Genomic DNA, 19,213 nt, shown 5'->3' on the forward strand with positions numbered 1-19,213 from the left:
AAACAAACGCTGCGGCTCGCGCAAACGGTGGCGCCGTCCGGCATGCGACTCGCGCGCAGCGAAAGCGGCCGACGGCAGAGCTTCTGAAGATGGTCCAAAGAAATGCTTGACAATGGCTCGACCCAAGCGTAAACAGAGCTAGTTGTTTAGTCCATATTTATAGCTGTCGCAGAATCGAGAAGCTTGGAAAATAGAATGTAGGTCAGTGCTTTTAAAAATAAGCGCGAATAATTTTAACTGAAATGTGGTCCGATTTCCGAGCCGCGCTCGTTGCTCCGCGGCAGACGCACGCAGAGACGAGTCTGCCAAAAAGTCGGATGTTTATGGAAAACGGTAGAATCGGAGCGCGGAGCTAGTCGAGCTTGTCGAGCTTGTCGAGCTCGCCGAGCTCCTCGAGCGAGCGAACGCAAGTGTCGCATCGCGTCGAGCCAGAGCAAGAACAAAAAAAGCCCCTGGACAGCGCCAGGAGCGCAGTACGAAAATCAAATTGAGCAGTGCCAACGGAGAGCACGAGTGCGTAAAAGTTGGACGGCTGCGAGAAGAAGAAGGCGGCAATCGATTGAGATTAAATGCAAGTCCGCGCGAGAGCCAGAGAAAACACCTCAGCGCGCTGCTCGGAGCGCAGCGATCTCCAGGGGAGCAGGGAGCAGGGAGCAGGGAGCAGGGGACCAGGGGACCAGGGGACCAGGGGACCAGGGGACCAGGGGACTGCTCCTCGGCGAGGCTCCCTCTCGCTCTCGTGCTCGCGCTCGCAGGCAGGAGCGCGCTGGTGTGCGTGCGTGTCGCTCGGTGCGCGCGCGCACACACAGTCCTACCTCCCGCAGGGTCCGTCACGTGGCTCTCGAGCCGAGCCGAGCCGAGCTGAGCTGAGGCAAGCGAGCAAGCGCGAGTGAGCGTAGACTCGCGCGGCGCGCTCTATAGGTATACGAGCACACGCGTGGCCTGGCGCTGGCGCGACGACGGGCCGCACGCAGCACAGCCTCAGTCCGAAACGAGCCGACAGTCCGGCCGCACATACACGCGCGCAGCGCTCACAGCGGCTCGCTCCAAGCTCGGCGCTCCGAAAAAGGAGGAGAGCGCGTTCCGTATTTGGCAGGCAGGCCAAACAGCGTCTGCTGCGCAGGGTAAACAAAGGGAGCCGACAGCAGCAGCAGTCAGCTGATCGCTCGACTTTCCTCCTGCCGGCTGCAGAAAAGCCGCTCTCGCGAGCCGCTCATTCACGAGATCGGCCGGCTCGCCGAGCGCTCGCGCCGCAAGCATGCGGACACTGGGCGCCTCCTCGTCCGCTGCGGTCCTCGGCCGACCGGGCGTCGCGCGTGCCGCTGCGGCCGCTGCGGCCGCTCGCTGCTGACCGTCCGGCTGCGCCCGAGGAGGATACGCAACGAATGGTGCGTGTGTGACCACTTCCTCTGCTCCGGAAAAGCTTTCGTGTCGACGGCCGATGGTGAAGTGCTTTGCTCCTCCTTTCCGTTCGGTGCAAGCGAGTGATTCGCGCGAGTGCGCCCCCGATCGAGCTTCACGGACGAGGCCCGGCGTGGCCCACCGAATCGACGGAATCGACGGAATCGACGGAATCGACGGAATCGACGCCGCGACGGAGCACGGACACGCGTACTCTTGGCGATCCGAACGAGGCTGCCGGCAAGAGGCTCGCGCAGGCGCCGACCGAGCGCCACGTCGATCGCTGCATTGGCGCTGTTCGCGCCGGCGCGCGTACTTTTCGATTGTGGATCGCGCAAGCCCTCGCCGATGAACAGCGATGTTTTGCCGCTTGCCGTGGAAAGGGTTAGGCTGTCATCCGCGACTCGCGTGGAGTGGCTCGTCGGAGATAGTCGCTCGAACGCGAAACGAGCAATGGGAAATTAGCGGTGAGACGTGCGGCGAGAAAAGGAATATGTGTATTTCGGCGCGTGCTGCATATAGCCGCGACTGCTCTAAAACTGGTCTTTTATCGGGGCAACCAGTTGCGCGAAGCTCGCTTTCCGTCGCCTCTGTACAATCTATACTCGTAATATTTCTGTGCAATATCGCGCGCGCGCGCGCGCGGCTATCTCTCGGTGTACGCGTTTCAATATCAATTTATGGCGCGTGCGCTCGCAGCAGCAGCGCATTCATCAAACGCTCCTACACAATATCAATACTTGGCTTCGACTCATTGCAAGGCAATATCCAATGAGTTGACGACTTTGCATTAGCGATACCGCGCTCTGATTAATCGCGCGCGCGTGCCGCCACCGCCGCCACATTGTTCAGATACAGAAACGCGGCGATGAATGTTTTCTCGAGGAGATGAAAAGCGCCGACGCGCGGGACGCGCGGGACGCGCGGCATAGAGAAGCGAGTTTCGTTCTAAAAGCTGTCGGCCTATAATTAATTTGGGAGCAAAAAACGCGACGCTAGCGCTGCAGTCGGCGGCGACCAACTCGCTCGGGGAAGTCAACGGGAAAAGCCTACCAGCGTATAATTCTGCCTCGAGTGTGTCCGGAAAAGTGAGATATATAAATGTCGGAGCGCTATACTTAACAAAGTGTCCGCGGGCTGGCGGCAGCAAGTCGATTAACCGGATCGCGCATTCGTACATTATGTTGGACACGCGTGCAGGCCGGCAGGCAGGCAGGCGCAAGCTCGCGCGAAGCCCATAAATACAGGCGGCACGAAAAATTTCGCCGAGCATGCGAGGCTGCGCGGCACGCGAGCCGCTGGCGCGCGCTCCATTCAGCCCCGTGCCAATCGAGTCGCGAGCAAAGCCACGCGTCGCGTTTGGCCCGCACCTCGCCTCTTCCTCCGATACGGAAATTGGCGCGTAAGCGTGAGCGCCCTTGTATATTTTCATAAGTGACGGTTGCTCGCACTCCGGCCGATCCAATGTGTGCCCATGCGAGACACTTGAGTATAGGTCTTTCGAAACGTGTTTGGCTGGATATATGCACGGCGCTGCACTCTCATTACGAGCCGCCACAAGCTCGCTTTTTAATCAATGCCTCGAAAATGCAACAACACCTTTTCGCCGCGCGCGCTCTTCCAAATCTGCCCTTGGTAACGGGCCTTTAATAAACCCGCGACTGCCCTCGACGCTCGCGCGCGCCTAATCCTCTCGATGGGCTGTTATTTGCGACGAGCGATAAGCAGCCTCGTAAACCCGCACTCCCAGCGACGGATGGAAAGCACGTAAAAATGGCCAAATGGCTGATTGCCGGCGGGGCTCGCGAGTGCCATCAGTCATCGGTTGCTCGCAAAAGACAGAAAAACAAAAAGAGATTTCTAAGCGACGACATGTTTTCACAGCACTCGATTGACGTGCGCGCTCGCGAATATGAATGGGAGTTGCTGGTTAATGACCCATCGGCGCGCTGTAAAAAGAGTCGAAATCACGGATAAGGAGAATTGAAAGCTTTTTCGGAGCGCTGCGCCGAGGAAAAATCTGTGCTTGCTGACAAAATACAAGCGTTTCGGAGGCTCTTGGAACAACATAGAGTTCCGGCTCGAGAAGCGTACTTGTGTGAGCAGGCGAGCATGAAAGAAAAGAATTCATGGTGTGTACATATGTGTGTAGGAACCGAAGGGATCGGCGGATCCGGCGAGTGGCTCTCGAGCGACGAGAGACGGTGCCGGTGGACGAACAGCAGCATCAGCAGCGCCAGCAGCAGGCTCTAGTCATCTCGGTGGCCAGCCTCGCAATGTCCCGCAACCAGCCAACAGCAGTTTCACCGCAAACATGTGAACAGTAGTCGAGTGCTGCGTCGTAGACATTTGACTTTTGAGCCTTGACTTGATCGAACCATTACTGTGCGAGACAATCTTTCGTCCGTCCTCAGCTCGACCGAACGAGCTTTCTTGTGATATTTCTACATGCCACGCGTGCAATTTTAGTACCTACTTTATTCGTCGTCGTCGTCGTCGTCGTCGTCGTCACTGTCGTCGTCGTTGTCGTCGTCTTCGTCGTCGTCGTCGTCGTCGTCGTCGTCGTCGTTGTTATTGTTGTTGTTTTGAACATAGTTTAAAAAACGCAAGTATTAAACATGGTTACCTTGGACACTGAACAAAAATCAGAAAGGCAACACTGCATGCGACGGATGTGCGCGATTTGCAGACGAATCAAACGTGATAGAGGTGAATATACATCATTTCCAAGTCTTTAACTAACATTCTATTGCGCCAATTTAGTACAACCATTTCATTAGCTGCGTTATCGTCTAAGTGAACGTGACGTTCGCCCCGAAGCCCGTAATTCGCTTAATTTTCGATGCATTTGCGCATCGAATCCCCCAGAGATAATTAATCGTTTTCCACGACAATTGAATACGTTCGTCAATGGAGACTTGAATGCGTGGCTGGCGAGAGTGCCGATAGAAGCGCAAACGCGTGCCTTGAAAAACAAATCAAGATAAAGTGAACGCCGCATCTCTGCAGAGCTGGCGCACGTAGGTTTCGCTCGACTTTGACCGCTGTCGCTTCGAAGTGGGTGTTCAATTGAACGCAATGAAAATCGACCAGCGCGAACGATTAGGGCGTATCGCTAGTGGGAATTGAATTTGCAGCAGTTGAAGTGAGCGGACGGAAGAGGCGCAGTGGCACGGAGAACGGCAACTGCAGCAGCGCGCGTATCTCGGCTGGGGCATAATTGGCGGCGCGCGTTCAAAAGCACGAAGCTGCGCGCAGACGCGTGCCACCAGTTATCGCGCGGTTATCGTGCAGAATGAGCGTCCGCGTCATCGTGCGCTCCGTGCGCTCCGTGCGCACAAAGGGCCTGCGGTCGTGGCGAGCGGACGCAGACGCAGCCTGTGACTCGGCCGGCTGTCGCGGGCCACGCGCCGAGCGTCGTGATTATGAGGGATAATTGAGCGCTATTCGCAGAGACGAAACGGCCTGATTATTTTCGTTCCTCGTGCCTCTCATCCGGCCTGTCTGTCGTGAGTCGTTAAGGAGCGCACTTTTACGTGTACTCTGACATCCTGCCTGCGCGCTCGCAGCTCGCGACACGGACATCGAGCCTGGCCAACGATTCGCCGTTCGCCGCCGATAGTTTGCTTTGGCGACCGGCGCAGAGTCCGCCGGCGGCGTGTCGATGGCCGCGTCTCAATTGCAGAGCCGAGCGAGCGCGAGAGCAGAGGGATCCGGGGCCCCCTGCCTCCGACAGGCCGTGTCTGGCTGTACGGCGCGGCTTGTAAATTCGCGCCCGGCACCGATATAAATCTCCGGCGCGCGGATATACTCTTTTTCCCCGAGAGCGAGCGAACAGCGATCGGAAGTCGTCCGTCCGCGAGCGCATATCGCGTGCGCCGCTTCGTCGTCGTTTTGGCTTTGGTCCGCGTCGCTTATCACCTCGCCGCTCGGTCGCTCGTGGGCGCGGCACCCGACAAGCTTCTCCTGGCGGCCGCGGCTCGATAAATCTTCGGGGAGGCTGCGCTCGCGGCTCGCGGCTCGCGGCTTTCGGTGCTCATCGACGACACGCCCGGCTCCTCTATCTGTCGTCTCGCTGCTCGCGGCAGTGGGACAGCGAGTCCGAGCGGATAGTAGCATCGCTATTAATAGAGCGCCCACTCATGCGTAGTCGATGGAAAAGTGCGCGCGCGCGAGATCGCGCCGGAGTGCGATCCGCCCACGGGAGAGAAAAGGACAGCTCGGCGCGCTCGAACGGAAGGCTCGCGTCGTGGCCGAAGCTAGGCTTCGGGGTACGGCTGCTCGTTCGCGCGCCGCCGACCAATGAGCTCGCGGCCGGCGCGTGTCCTACGCGCACGTCGTTTGGCATGCGCACGAGCGCGAGCAGCCACTTGCCGGCAGTCGGATTTATGAATGAGCGAAGCGAAGGGCGAGCGTGGGCGAACCCCCACGCGCGCTCTCGCAATCGGAACCTGCGCTCTCCTCCGCCAGAGTCAGCGGCACGCCACGCCAAACAGCTGAGCGGCCACTTTTCGCTGCGCGCCACGGCGCCACGGCGCCACGGCTGCCTCGTCTTCCCGTCGCGGAATCGGCGGCCGGTCGGTCGCACCGGGGGCTCGCGGCCGCACTGCCCGGCCGACTGATCGCACGGCTGACTATAGCCGAGCGGGCTAAGCGGCGACGCATTAGCCGCGCGCACCAGTACCAGTTTGTCGGCCGAGAGGCGGCCAACATTCAATTTTCCGCGGGAGATATACTTGGAATTTAGTAATAACTGGGAACGATAGCCGAGCGCGCGCCGCCGCTTTTCGGATTAACGTCAATGCGCCGCGAGATGAAAGCCGGAGATATCGGCAGATTTTTCCGGCTCTTCTGTTTGCTAATCGAAGCGAGCGTTATGCGCCTGCTAATAAAGTCTTTGTCGACGACAAATTTATCGCGCGTTAATGCGCCTGCCAGCGGGAAAACGGCTTTGCGCAACTCGAGCGCTGCCGCGCGCCGCCGCGCGCGCCGCAATGCTCTTGGATCAACAATTCATTCATCATTTTTCACGAGGCGCGCGCGTTCACTTCGCTCCTCGATGCCGCGCGCCATATGCATAAATTTCGTTTGCGAAAGAATTTACATAACTTCCGCCAAGAAAATCACACTCTCGCGAATAAAATGCAAAATGAGCGCTCGTTGGAGAGAAAGAGGCCGGCGAGAAGGAAACAAGTTGCACTTGCTCTGCTCGATGCCGAGTAAAGCCAGATGCGAACACGCGTCGCGTTACAGTGCCGCCGCGAGTCTTCTAATTATATTTTCGAGCAGTGCACGTCGAGAGGGGCGCAGCAGAGAGATCTTTACAGCCTCGCGGTCGTACGTGTCGAAGCGGAGCTTATGCAACGATCTGCCGAGCGGGGCCTTACGTCAACACGTGTCTCTATTTATGAATGAAAGATATCGAAAGCCATTAGTCGGCGCCGAGCCACGGCCCCGGAATCAATCGATCCCACGCGGCGCTCGCTTGTGTTTCGGCAACCGCTTCCGGCCGATCATCGAACACGCCGAACACGCGGCCGGATTCCTCCGGATGACCGCCGTTGACACTGCCGAGCTAAACGCTATCTGAATTATCGATCGTCCGCTGTAAATCACGGGCGTAATCGCGGCCGATGCGTCGATGGATGGCCGAATTTCGTAAAAGTATGACGCACTGAAACTCGCAACTGCAATAAAGGCTTTCGTAAGACTGCGGAGAGAATATACTCACTGCTGCGATTTCATTTCCGAATGATTAACTCGAGCGCCCGTAAAAAGACAGCGTTATTTTTCAAAAGTTAAAATCCAAAGAGCCGTTGATTTATGTCGCGCGACGCGGCGCGGCGTTCACGCAACATCCTGCGCGCGCCGCTCTCGCAGTGTCGCTCGCTCTCGAGCCTCATTGAAATCTCATCTTTCCTCGCGATGACTTCACTACGCAAACTGTAAGGGCAGCGCGCGCAAAGAAGCGACAAAGTGTCGCAATTAAGTAAGCAGAGGCATTAATTTGGCTCCGCAACGAGATCGCGGCATTGGCGTAGAGAGCAAAGTAACGCGCGGCCACTGGTTACGAGCTTTGATCGCCACAGGAATCGCAGCAGCAGCAGCAGCACCTCGCGACAGTATCAGCCGCGGCCAATAAATAAGCGGAGCGGCGAGCAAGCTTTTCCTCCGAAAAGCCCGGCAACGCTGGCCACACGCGTCGCGCTCGAGCACTCTTGCGGCAGCGCCGTGGACAGGTATGCTTGGACCGGTGCACGGCGGCACGGCGCATACCTCCCGCGCTGCCGCAGGCCGACGCGCGCGCCAGCCTCAAAAATGCCATAGCCGCCTCGCGCTCGGCTCCAAGCTACGCCGCTGCTATTTTATGGAGCTCTTAAGCTCCATTGCCTCCCTCGCCCAGGCCTGGCGCTCAAAGCATTTCCATTGGATAAGGCGCATCGATTCCGACAGCTCGATGGTAGTCGCGGACGGCCACGGCATTATCGGAATTCGGTTGCGTATCATTGTCGGATGATGTTTGTATAAGCGTGTTGGAGCAACATTAGGAGGACGAAGCAGAGCCGTGAAAGGTAAATAAAGCGAGAGACCGAGTGCCAGTGGATGTGGAGAGCAGAGAGCGCAGAGCCATTAGGCGTGCGCGCGACTAGTCGGGGTGGCAAGGTTATCCACTGCGTGTCGAGAGAGAGGCACACACACACGCGCGCGCGCGCGCGCGCGAGGCGAGAGAGACAAGAGGTCGTCGCGTGCGCCACCACCCACACGCCATTCGCCGTCTCTCTCTTTCCTCTGCGCGCTCTCTTGCTCGCACGCGCGCGCGAGATATTATCCGGCTCTCGGCGCGCATTCATATATCGATTACGTTGACTCTACAGAGAGAGAGAGAGAGAGAGAGAGAGAGAGAGAGAGAGAGCAAGCGAGCGTGGGCGCAGGCGAGAAGCTGAATGAAAGCCGCGTGCGAGTAGGCTTTCGAAAGGCGCACGCTCCTTGGTTTCATTCATGCGTATTTCCGCGCACCGCGAGCTGCGCCGATTGCCTAGGCACGCGACTACGACTTTTCGGGCGCGCCATTCATTCGCTCGTTCATCGATCGGCGTATTTCGGCATCCGCTGCTGGACCTGAGCTCGGCCGCCTTCTGCTCGCTCCTCTCCCGTGAATCGAGTGCGTTTTCGAAAGTCGCGCGCACCTCCATTGGCGTTTTATTGCCGCGCGGATAGCTCGTTTCTTGGAATTACGCTGGTTCGTTTTAAGCGGCCGTTTCCGATTTATGCTAATTTGCGCGCTACTCGCGGGAGGAAACGAGAGCTGGGCTCCTCTCGATTCCCTTGATTATAAAACGAGGAAAGCCTCGCATCCAGCGCACGCTCTCGGCCTGATGCAAGCAGCCGTGAGCAGTGTCCAATTTATTGTCCGCCCAGCGCAGCGCGCACTTTCTTTACGATTTCGGCCGATTAATAAATTCAAGCTACTTAACGCCCGATTAAGTTGTAGCCGCGACCAATTTACGCTGATTGTCCCTTCATTCCGTGTATTTTATAAAGGCTCTAGACTCTGATTCTCTCGGTGGCGAAGACGATACAGACCGCCCCTCCTATCCACTGGCTCGAGAGCCGCGCCTCACCAATCACCAGCTCGAATTCAATTTGGATTCGTAGATTAGCATTCGCATCGATCAAACGATCCTGATGTCGCAAGTTCAGTCAGTTAACTGCGCTCATTAACGGACGGATGTATCGAGCAGACGAAGCTCGGCCAATTAATAATCAGAGGCGCGGCTAACGAGCGACGATCGGAAGTATCGTCATCCGAACGACATACCAATTTCTCGACCAACTCGATCAACGTGACGAACGAACGCGTCTCTTTCTCGAGCCCGTGATTGCATCTCGACCCTTGTGCTTGTACTGTCACAACACAGCACCTTTCGATCTTTCCAGCTGTCGTGGGCGAGAGGAGTGAGATTTTCTCGCGGCCGCGCACGCGCGCGCGTCATTTCCGACAAGTGGACCGATGAATATTCAAACGCGCGTAGGCCGACGCACAGATGGATTTCGGACAGTCAGCGACGAGCCGCGGGACCAGCGCCGTACAGCAATGCGTGCAGCGGCGGCGGCGGCGGCGGCGGCGGTGGCGGCGGCGGCAACAATTGAAATTCTAGAAGCATGCGCTCGCAGCAGCGCTGGAGGTGGAAAGGGGGCAGAACTATCGTGCTGCAGCAGGTGCAGCTGCGTGCAGAAGTGCATTGCCACCATATACGCGGCTGCTGCCAACTGGCGGAGCTATGGCGTTTTTCCCGCGATCGTATCGCAAGTCCATTTGTGGAGGGAGATTTCAAGCGACGAACACACGCACCGCCGTGGCGAATTAATCAAGATGGTGCGCGCTCGCGGAGGGGAGCGACCAACGGCGAATCAAACTCGCGCACGGGCGACAATTAGAAGTAGACGTAACGAGAGATTTGCAGGGGGCGGGAGGCTCGCACTCGAAGGACTCTCTCTCGGCGCCTTTCCTTTTGCCTTGCTCCACTGCCGTTGCTTTTTTTCCTCGCTCCTTCGCTCGATTCGGCTCTTTGATTTGGCGCCGCGTGTCCTCAACTCCGTTTGCACCAGGAAAACTGCATATCTGCGTGCAACGGCGTGAACGAACGTTGGCTGCGGCCGGAGACGCGCGAGTGCGGACGAGTGGCGAGAACGAGGCGGGCGAAAAGGAGAAAAAGAGCGCCAGAGGGCTCGCGGCATAACAAGAGCGGCAAAAAGGGAGGCTCCGGGAAAGAGCCCGTTCGCGCGGTTTTTCCGCAGCCGGGCGCACGGCGCGTTGCTTTGCGCGTTCGCGCTCAACTTTGGAGAAGGAGCGACGGCTCGCGAGCACTGACCTCGCCCGTGTCTATGGGGCTTTCGCCTGTCGACAATCCAAGTTGCTCGGTCAGCATCGAGCCTCCGCTTGCTTGCTATCGCTTCCTCCAGGATTGTTATTATTTGCTCCGAGGAGCGGCTAAGCCGTTAGGTAAAATTGAGCTCGGGGGCCTGCTCGCGGCGCGGCGTAAACGTCCGAATGAAAGGTAACGTTATTATCGACGCAGAGCCGCTGCGCCACGGCGATCCGCAGGACTGCAGGCGGGCGAATTTCCGCGAGGCACGCACGTACGCGTGAAATCTTATCCTTTCGCGCTTTCGCGCTTTCACGCTTCGACGTCAACTTATCAATGAAAATAACAAGTTTTATCGGTCGTATACCGCAGGCCGATGCGCGTGACGCGCGAGCGCGTAAAGTCCGCTCGTAAAAGGCCCGCGATGCTACGTAGTAGGCTGCAGCGGCGAGCGCGAGCAAAGGTCGCGACGAACCTGGCGCTAGGCGCGTCGCCGAACGAGCCGCTCTGCCCCCTCCTCGGCCGAAGGGCTCGAGCAGCGCACGCGTCCCGGACGGAACGCCGTAGGTGTAACCAGTTTCCGCTCTTTCTCTCTCAGCTGTCAAGCTCACGTGGGCCGCCCACGCAGAGCGGATATATTGCCGCGGGCCACGAAGAATAGAGACGCGACATGCGGCCCGAGGAGCGGGCAGGAGGACGAGCGCGTCCCGGATCGAGCCAACGATTCATTCTGATTTACGCACAGATACACCAGTAATTTATCGCCTTGCCGCGCTCTTTAGCTGCCTTTTTCGAGCTCGCACCTATGCATCGCTCAACTATTAATTCGGGCTTGTTCATCGTCGCCTCGGACGATTTTTCCTCTTGCCGAGGATCGAGTGCTCTGCTCGCTCCCCGCTTTTCCATTCGTCAGAGTCGGCTACGAACACCGCAGTTCGCTCGCCAAGACGTCTTGCTCAGCTTCGGCTTTTCCGAAAATTTATATGCTGTCCCGAGTCCGAGCCCCGGTGGTCGTCGCACTAATCCGCTGTAAATATTCATTAAGCACTTTCATCGTCTCACTTTCCAGCGTCCGTCGAGGATATGATTGTAAGGCCTGGCGATACATCACCCCGGGGCTGATGTTTATTATGGGCATTTAATCAGCAAAGCACATTTTAGAAATAGCTGTACGCGCGTGCCTCCGCCGACGGACCATTTGGCTTTTGTTTGACGGATCGTAAACGGCGTGCAAAAAGGCAAAATTCTATGAGCAATAACATTCCTAATTTACGATTGCTTTATTTAGCGCCCGAGCAAGCTCATTATGCGCGCTCGCGCCATTTTCTCCGGGACCACAAATACAAATACACAGATACACAGCCAGAACCTGCATTTGCATACAATGATTCAACGATTGGGGAAACGCGCGCTGCTTTACTTCTACTCCGCTTTAACACGGCGCACCGGGTACACGACGCCGACTCCGTTGCGCTCTTGGTCCAATTGGATTCCAGAAAGCAGCCGAAGACTGGCACAGGCGTGCAGCAGGGCTTTGCGTGGGACTCGGCGCGAGAGGCCAAGTTGTCGTGCGAGCAATTAAAGAAGCATTAAAAAAATACATATATACAGTCGCAAAGGTAGCCTGCAGGAAGGCAGTTGCGACAGGAAAGGCGGCAGCATCGCCTTGAGGAAGAGAGAGAGAGAGAGAGAGAGAGACGCGGCTCGGGACGCGCCACACGCCACACGTACATTAGCCGCATTATGCAGAGAAAGGAGAAAGAGCCGCGCCGCTCTCGTCTCGCGTGGGCGTGCGCCTCGCTCTCCTTTTTGACGAAGCCAGCTCGTTTTCCTTGATTTCGGTGACTTTCGAGAGTCGGCGCGCTGCTTTCCTTTTTCTCGGCCGCGCCTACTGACGCTGCATCCCGGCGACTCTCGTTGCCAAATATCAGCGCCTGCCTGTCAATTAAGCTGGCGCTGGGTGCTCGCTATCGCTCGCTCGGCCCCTCTGCCCGCCGACAGCCCTCGAAAACACATCGACGCGCGGTCAAAAGCGAGCAGCGCGCGCCGCGATAAGAGGTCCATTAAGCGAGAGGCCGCGTAACGGCACAGCTTCGGGCGCGCGCAGCCCCGCCGGTCCGAGCCCACGCGCGATTAATCATCGTTAAGGGCGAGCTGCGTCGACGGGTGCTCGGCGTTGGCGCTGCCTCTGGGCCTCGCGAGCCGTCCGTTCGTTGCGCTCGCAGCCAGAGCTCGGCCCGCAATTGCCACGCGCTCCTCGTCGCTCGCTGCGCAAACAATCGGAAGAAATCGGAAGGAATCGGAAGGTCGCGTTGCGCAGCCCGGTGGCAGATGCGAGGGGCCACGGGAAGAATACCGAGCGCGGGACACGTGTAGCGATTAGCATAACACAGGCAGCAGCGGAGAGAGAGAGAGAGAGAGAGAGAGAGAGAGAGAGACCAACCCCGGACGATCGATAGCAGAGGATTTGGCGTACACAGAGGGGGTGGCTGTCTGCGCTCGATGCCCGGCCGTCGGGGGGCTAGACGAGGAAGGCGTGGCGGCCAGCGTCGGCTCGCGGAAGGCGGGGCCTTCGTAGCGCGCGCTCCGCACGCGGCCCGTCACGCGCACACTGCCACTCGCGTCCGAGTGATCGTTCCTCGGCGCCGCTGGTACGTCTCCGCAGCCAGTGCCTGCCTAATTTCTCCGACGACGAGTGCGCAGCCGAGGCGAGGCGCGCGCGCCTCAGGCAGTGCAATTAAAATGCCGTTCGATCGATTGGCGGCCTGACTGATAACGACAAATGGGTGACTAGCGATGGCGCGTGGCCGCGTGCAAGCGAACGTGGGATTAGCGTTCGGCGAGCACGCCAGAGTGCCGCGGCAGCGGTGCTTCGCACGGCAATTGGCGACGCGTCGCGACGCGACGCTGCGGCGCAGGCAAAAAGCATCGGCGACAAATACATTTTTCCGCCGATAATTGACGGTTTTAGCCGGCGAGCCGCGCTGCGCACACGTCCGTATCTCGCAATCTTATCATCTGCCTGGTCTTTTTTCCACGATCCAAGTCGTTATGGCAGCTGGAATGTCTCGGAAAGGCGCGCACGGGGCGCTTTTTTTCAGCGCCTCGGGGGCAAAATGCCCTGGCCACTAATAAACTGCATTCTTCTTCTTTTTGCAACTCGTCGTTCATTCTCATTTGATCATTTCTCTCACTCTCGCACGCGCGCGCGCGCGCGCACGGGCCCTCCGATCTTTTTGTCGCGCCACACGCCGATCATCCTGCCTACTTTGTTTTTCTCAATGGCTTCTGGTACACGCTTGCTTTCCTTCGCTCATTGTCGCACGCGCGATCTGCCGTGACGCGCCAACCGAAATTGCAAAAGTCGAGTGCCGGGTGTCGTTGGCACAGGCGTCGGACTAGCGAGGACGGACCGACGAGCGGAGCAGGAACAGCGACGGGAAATGCGTAATGCGAACGGCATTAGGGAGCATTGAGACTCGGGACAATAGGCGCCGACGGCCGCGTGCGTTGACGCGCGCGGAATCCCAATGAAGACGAAGCCTCTTTGGCAGCAGCGATACGAGCGCGTGCCCAAGCATATGACTCGCGAGGCAAATTGGCCATTCGCTCGCATGCCTTGCGCGCGTACGTATAATCGATCGTACGCCTAGCCGAGTGATGCCTGGCCGAAGCTCCGAGCGCCTCCCTCCTAGTGATATTTTTGGTTTTTATTACGCTCCCGGCACTTTCACACTTGCTTCGACACTTTTTCGAATGTCTCGCGCTTTTACAACGCGTCGTTTTATTTATAGAAATGATTTCTAGTTGTGCGGGACAGCTTTTCAGCCACTCTTTTCTGTTTATCCTATAAATACTTTATAACGCGCCAGTCATTTGGAATACCGAGATCAAGCCTATTTCTGAATCCACACCAAATTGTCCAGGATTTACTCGGATAGATGCGTTCAGGCTCGCCTTACCCATCGCCAAGCAGCTCTAGAGTTTGGAAATCGTCTACTTCTCGAAGCAACTACTCTCGAGATGAAAACAGCTTCAATTTATCGAATCAATTGTAAGCGAATCCCTGAGAGAAGACTGAACGAAAGAGAGGGACACTTCGGAACAATAAATCATCTGGTCTTATGGCTGAACGACGTACGCGGCGCTCTCCTTTTTCTCTCTTTTTTTTTGTTTTTCTTTTGCAAGTCTTTGTAAGGCTTAAGGCGCAGTTTAATCGCGCGTCAAATGGCAATCAAGGAGCCGAAAAGGAAAATGGGCATTGCGCACAATATGTGCGACGCGCGGCGAAGAAGAAGCTTGCGTAATTGTTTTCGGCGAATAGAGCGCGCGTACGACAGACCGACGAGCTTCTATAGCGCCAGGTCGCTCCTTTGACGCTTCTTTGCTTCCTGCTGAATGACCGAATCTCTCTCTCTCTCTCTCTCTCTCTCGAAAGGACAAGAGTAATTTGCCATTTGAAAAACGACACGGTCTTTCATCCGCCTTTGAATCGCGCCGCTCTGCTGCGCGGGATATATAAGTGGAGTGCTTTCAGACGTGGAACGGTGTGAAATCGCCGCGGCGTCGCTGCCGCCATTATACAGTGAAAAAAAATAGTCGGAGGTGAATTCCGTGAGCGCTGCGCTTGCCGAGGCGTCAAAATAAATGCGCGAATTGACAGGGAAGCTTTAGGGAGCCGTAGCGCAATGTGCGTACAAGTGTTGTTATCGCGAGGCGCGCTAAGTGGCGGCATTTTTCGCATCCCTGCAGCGCGTAAATGGCAATGAAGGTGTGCGCGGATGCCGCGGACGCGTGGCACAGCTCGAGCTGCCTAAATCATTGGGGTCCGGAATCCGAGGCACTCGCTACCGATTACTGCAGCCCGCAGCCCAATTAGTCGAGGCGCCGAGAGCTGTAATCCAGAGAGAGGGAGAGTGCCTTGGTTACGTTCACGCCAACGATTCGCTGCTCTCGCGGCCTGTCGACCGAACGAATCTCTCGTTGGCGTTCACCAGACTGTAAGCTTTGGGGCTGAGGTAGCAGTCACTGCTCGGACGAATCTCAGCGAAGGAGCATCCACGCGACGATCCAACTATCATTGTAAAGGAGTGAAAATGAAGCTCGTTGCCGAAAGCGTGGGTGGCAGCAAAAAGCGATCGTTTCGCAAAACGAATAGCTCTGATGCAGGCAGCTATATAAACCGCTTTGAATTCAGATTGCGCGACGCTCGATTGTTTTTCCCACTGAGCCTCCGATTTATGCGATGCTCGGCGCACCGCCTAACTGCCCCCCCGACCCCCCACCTCTTCACCGCTACTTATATCCCGGGCCCCTTTGTGTGTTAATTTGTATGTACGTGCGCCCGCGCAATATGCTGCCAATTCAGTGACATCGAGCCTCATCGACTTTTGACATTGCTCTCGTCTGCTTGGCATGCGCGCGCTCCGGTCTTTCGGTCTTTCCCCGCGTCCCCTCGGCAGGGCCCGACTCGTCATTCCTCGCGTGCCTATTGCTTCGAAAACTGGTTTGATTGCTCGCTACGGCTTCCTGCGTACGCAAGCCCACGTCCGAGAAAGCCCGCCAAAAAAATGGACCGAGTGGTGCATGCCAAATGTGTCTGGCGCAAGCGTCGTTATCCGCTAGCGCTCGGACGCTCCAAACCTGACTGAGCGTGGGCAAAAGCTCGAGCTCGAGCTCGAATGAAACTTGTACTAATTAGTATTGTCGTTTGTTGTGTGTGTTGCAGCGTTGAAGGTGAAGCTGATGCTAAGGCGGCCGTACAACCAACTTGTCGCCCAAGGAATCATGCCTCGTAAGTTTTTCTCGGCGACTCCCAGTATCGCGGCTTAATACATACATTACGCGCACGCTGACGGATGTTTTGCTTTGTTTTTGCCCGCGCCTGCTCGTTCGCGCCATTTTCATTTTCATCGTCCATCCTTCGCCGAATGAGCTCTGCGCGCCGCAACGAACGCGCCGGGGCCAGAACGGGCTGCCGGCTCGCCGCGGCGCGTCGATAATTTTCAGCGGATCTCGAAGGCGCTTAATTGCCAAAGCCGCTGCTCCGAAAAAACGCCAGGCCGACATTATCGTTTCAACGGAATCGCTGGCGCGCACGGGTGCATGGCAAATTAAAAAGGACATCGAGCCAAGGCGAGAAAAACCAGCGACGAGCGGCCGACTGCGTAACGCGCTCCGCTCGTATTATGCGCGCGTCCTTCGACTCGGCGGCCCGTTCGATCGACAAAAAGCAAAACGAACGCGGCCGCGTAGATCGATAATTGACGGCCGGTCGAGCGAGTGGCGCAGCACGTGTCCACGACGCAGCGACGATTCGCCGCCAAGTGGGCGTCGCTAGCGGCCGCAAGAAGCCGAGCCGAGCGGCCTTGCCTCCGATTGTCGCCGAGGTCGCACCGAGGCGCGCCGAGCCCGGCTGCCCCGAGGAGAGATCGCCCCGGGACTCCGGGGAGAAGGCCCCGGTCCGATCGGCCGGGATCCGATAGATGCCTGGGATAGCGGCACAGAAGAAAATAATGACGGCCGACAGCGGCCGGCAGCCGCTGCAGTGCATTGTTTTCCAGGCCGAATTCAAACACGTTCGGTTTAATTGTCGATCGGCGGATAATTCTCGTTAGCCGCGCGTGCGCTGGCTCGGTTTATTTATGGAGCAGCTCGCAACCGCCGCTCGAACCGTTTTAAACGAGCGCGCGCCTCCGTTTTTTCCGCCGGTCTAATTACTTGATAATCGCTGCTCGTTGCCTGTCCGCCAGCCCTGAAAACGCCACCGGCCTTCCACGAGCAGGCCAAGCAGCTGGAGCGCCGCAAGACCGGCGACCTGCTCAAGCAGAAGATCCAGCGCAGGCCCGGCCGCGACGAGCTGGTGCGCCAGCACATCCTCGAGGCCGAGAGCCACGTCGACCCGAGCATCGCCGAGAAGCACCGCCAGCTGAAGAAGGCCAAGCTCGCCGACCAGCTCAACGACCAGCTGAGCCACAGACCGGGGCCCCTCGAGCTCATCCAGAAGAACATTCTGCACACGGAGGAGCCCATCGAGAGGGCGGTCAAAGGTGAGCGTCCGAGCCCCCGCGCGAGCTCCCGCCCGAGCCCCGGCTCACCACTCGACCCTGCTCTCCTCTCCGCAGAGGGCCACATCCCGTTCAAGGCCACGAGCGAGGGCCAGGTGACCAAGCCCCAGCACCCCGACCACTACATCACCTTCGAGGACGACTCGCAGAGCTCGGAGGGCGGAGCCGCGTCGCCGGCCGTCGAGGCCGCCGGCTGCTCGCCCGCCCCCTCGACGGCCTCGACGGCCTCGGCCTCGGCCGCGGCGGCGCCCCTCGCTCGGCCCGTCTCCGGCGACGCCGCCAGCCCCATCGTCGTCTCGCTCAGCCTGCCGGTCAGCGAGTGCAGCGCCGTGGCCGTCGTCGGCGCCGGCTCGCCCGTCTTCCAGAGCTCCAGGAGCTGCACCTTGGCCGAGCTGTGCAGCGGCGTGGTCGCCGGCCCGGAGCTGCCGGCCCAACAGCAGCAGGCCCAGCAGCAGCAGGCCCAGCAGCAGCAGGCCCAGCAGCAGCAGCCGCAGCAGCTGGCCGCCGCGGCGCCGGTGGCCGACAGCCCGCTCTTCATCTCCATCGTACGCATCGCATTTCTTAGACTAGACGCTTGCGCGTAGCCACGCCGTCGAGGCTGAATGTGCGCTGACTGTTGACGACAGGCAAGCCCGGCGGGCAGCATGTCCTCGACGACGCTGCTGCCGCTGGCCCCGGCGCCCAGTCCCATGTCGCTGGGCTCCACCACCTCCAGCCTCAGTCCGCTGTCGAACATCTCGATAGCCTCGCCGCCCGCGCCGCCGGCGGCCATCACGCCGAGGCCGCAGCCCAGCCCGATCGCCGCGGCGAGCGGCGGGGCCCAGCAGAGGAGCGACGCGCCCGGCAAGGACAAGAATCGCAAAAAGTCCAAGACCAAGAGTCAGCCCAAGGCGCGGACCATCAAGTTCCACGAGTACAAGGTAAGGGCCGCGGCGCACTGGGCCACTGCAGGCCCAGACTTCCGGAAGCCGCCCGATGCGACCACCTTTTTGCGACTTGGCTCGTATTTTTCGCGGGCAGCGTTCAATTACTCGAGACACGATGCACGCTTGCACGCGCGCATCGCAAAAAGGGAGATACGAGTAACCGCGAGGCGAGAGAGAGGGTGTGGGGAGGGGAAGGGAGGGGAGGGCTTGGTCGCAGATAAACCGCGCCGCGCGTCGCTTCTTCTCTTCTCTCCTCTTCTCTTTGCACGGCCGATTCGCTCTCCGCGCTTCTCCGATATCTCTTATACTCGTCTCTATCTCTCTAATTCTCCCTGTCTGCTCTGCTCTCCATTTTTTCTCATCTCGGCCGCTTTACGACTCCCATTGACTTTCTTTATTTATTCCTTCCTCCGCGCGGCTTATCGGGCGCGCTACCTGGTTTTGCAGGCTCTTTTGCACGCACGCACGCACGCACGCACGCGAGCGAGCGAGCGAGGCACGCTTTAACAATCTCGGCCGACTATTCGAAGCTCCTACGAGAGCCAGCGACGTGCTCTCGTAGGAGCCCTGCTGTTGCTTCCCTTGTCCGCGGCTGGCCGAGCTTTTATTATCCCGTCGTGATCCGTCGCCTCCGCGCGAACGGAATTCCAGCGCGATCCTCCGCGACGCTTTTATTTCTCAACTTTCTCGGCCGACAGCCGTCTCGCGTATCTGGCTCTCGCCGGCAACAGATGTTATCGGCCGACGGAGCCTCGCGATCGACTCCGGGCCCAAGTGCGAGCCACCTCGTTAGGCCCGAGTAATTCGAGCGTTAATTACTCGCTTCGAAGTGTAGGCCAATTTTCTCCACTTCTGGCAGTTGCGCTCGCGCGGAGGAGGAGCTGCGCTGCCCCGAAGAACCGATAACCGTGATTGCCATCTGGCCCGTGTGAGCGCTCGTTCGGGGTATCGG

The 19,213-nt window shown here is 58.4% G+C and overlaps 1 protein-coding gene across 10 annotated transcripts in view; it reads left to right on the top strand.

The window, feature by feature from the left end:
- Positions 1-19,213, top strand: part of LOC131669239 (myocardin-related transcription factor A) — a 133,084-nt gene that overhangs the window by 106,183 nt on the left and 7,688 nt on the right. For 9 of the 10 annotated variants that reach the window (XM_058943985.1, XM_058943976.1, XM_058943982.1 and 6 more), the window contains exons 5-8: positions 15,997-16,062; positions 17,021-17,317; positions 17,393-17,880; positions 17,962-18,255. In XM_058943985.1, the coding sequence (XP_058799968.1) occupies positions 15,997-16,062; positions 17,021-17,317; positions 17,393-17,880; positions 17,962-18,255 (1,145 nt within the window). Of the gene's footprint in view, positions 1-3,836; positions 4,111-15,996; positions 16,063-17,020; positions 17,318-17,392; positions 17,881-17,961; positions 18,256-19,213 lie in introns of those variants that run through there. The other variant, XM_058943986.1, reaches the window with a different exon arrangement.

This window comes from Phymastichus coffea, unplaced genomic scaffold, assembly GCF_024137745.1.
Source record: "Phymastichus coffea isolate CEN01 unplaced genomic scaffold, Cenicafe_Pcof_1.1 PCOF00090, whole genome shotgun sequence".
Taxonomy (NCBI): domain Eukaryota; kingdom Metazoa; phylum Arthropoda; class Insecta; order Hymenoptera; family Eulophidae; genus Phymastichus; species Phymastichus coffea.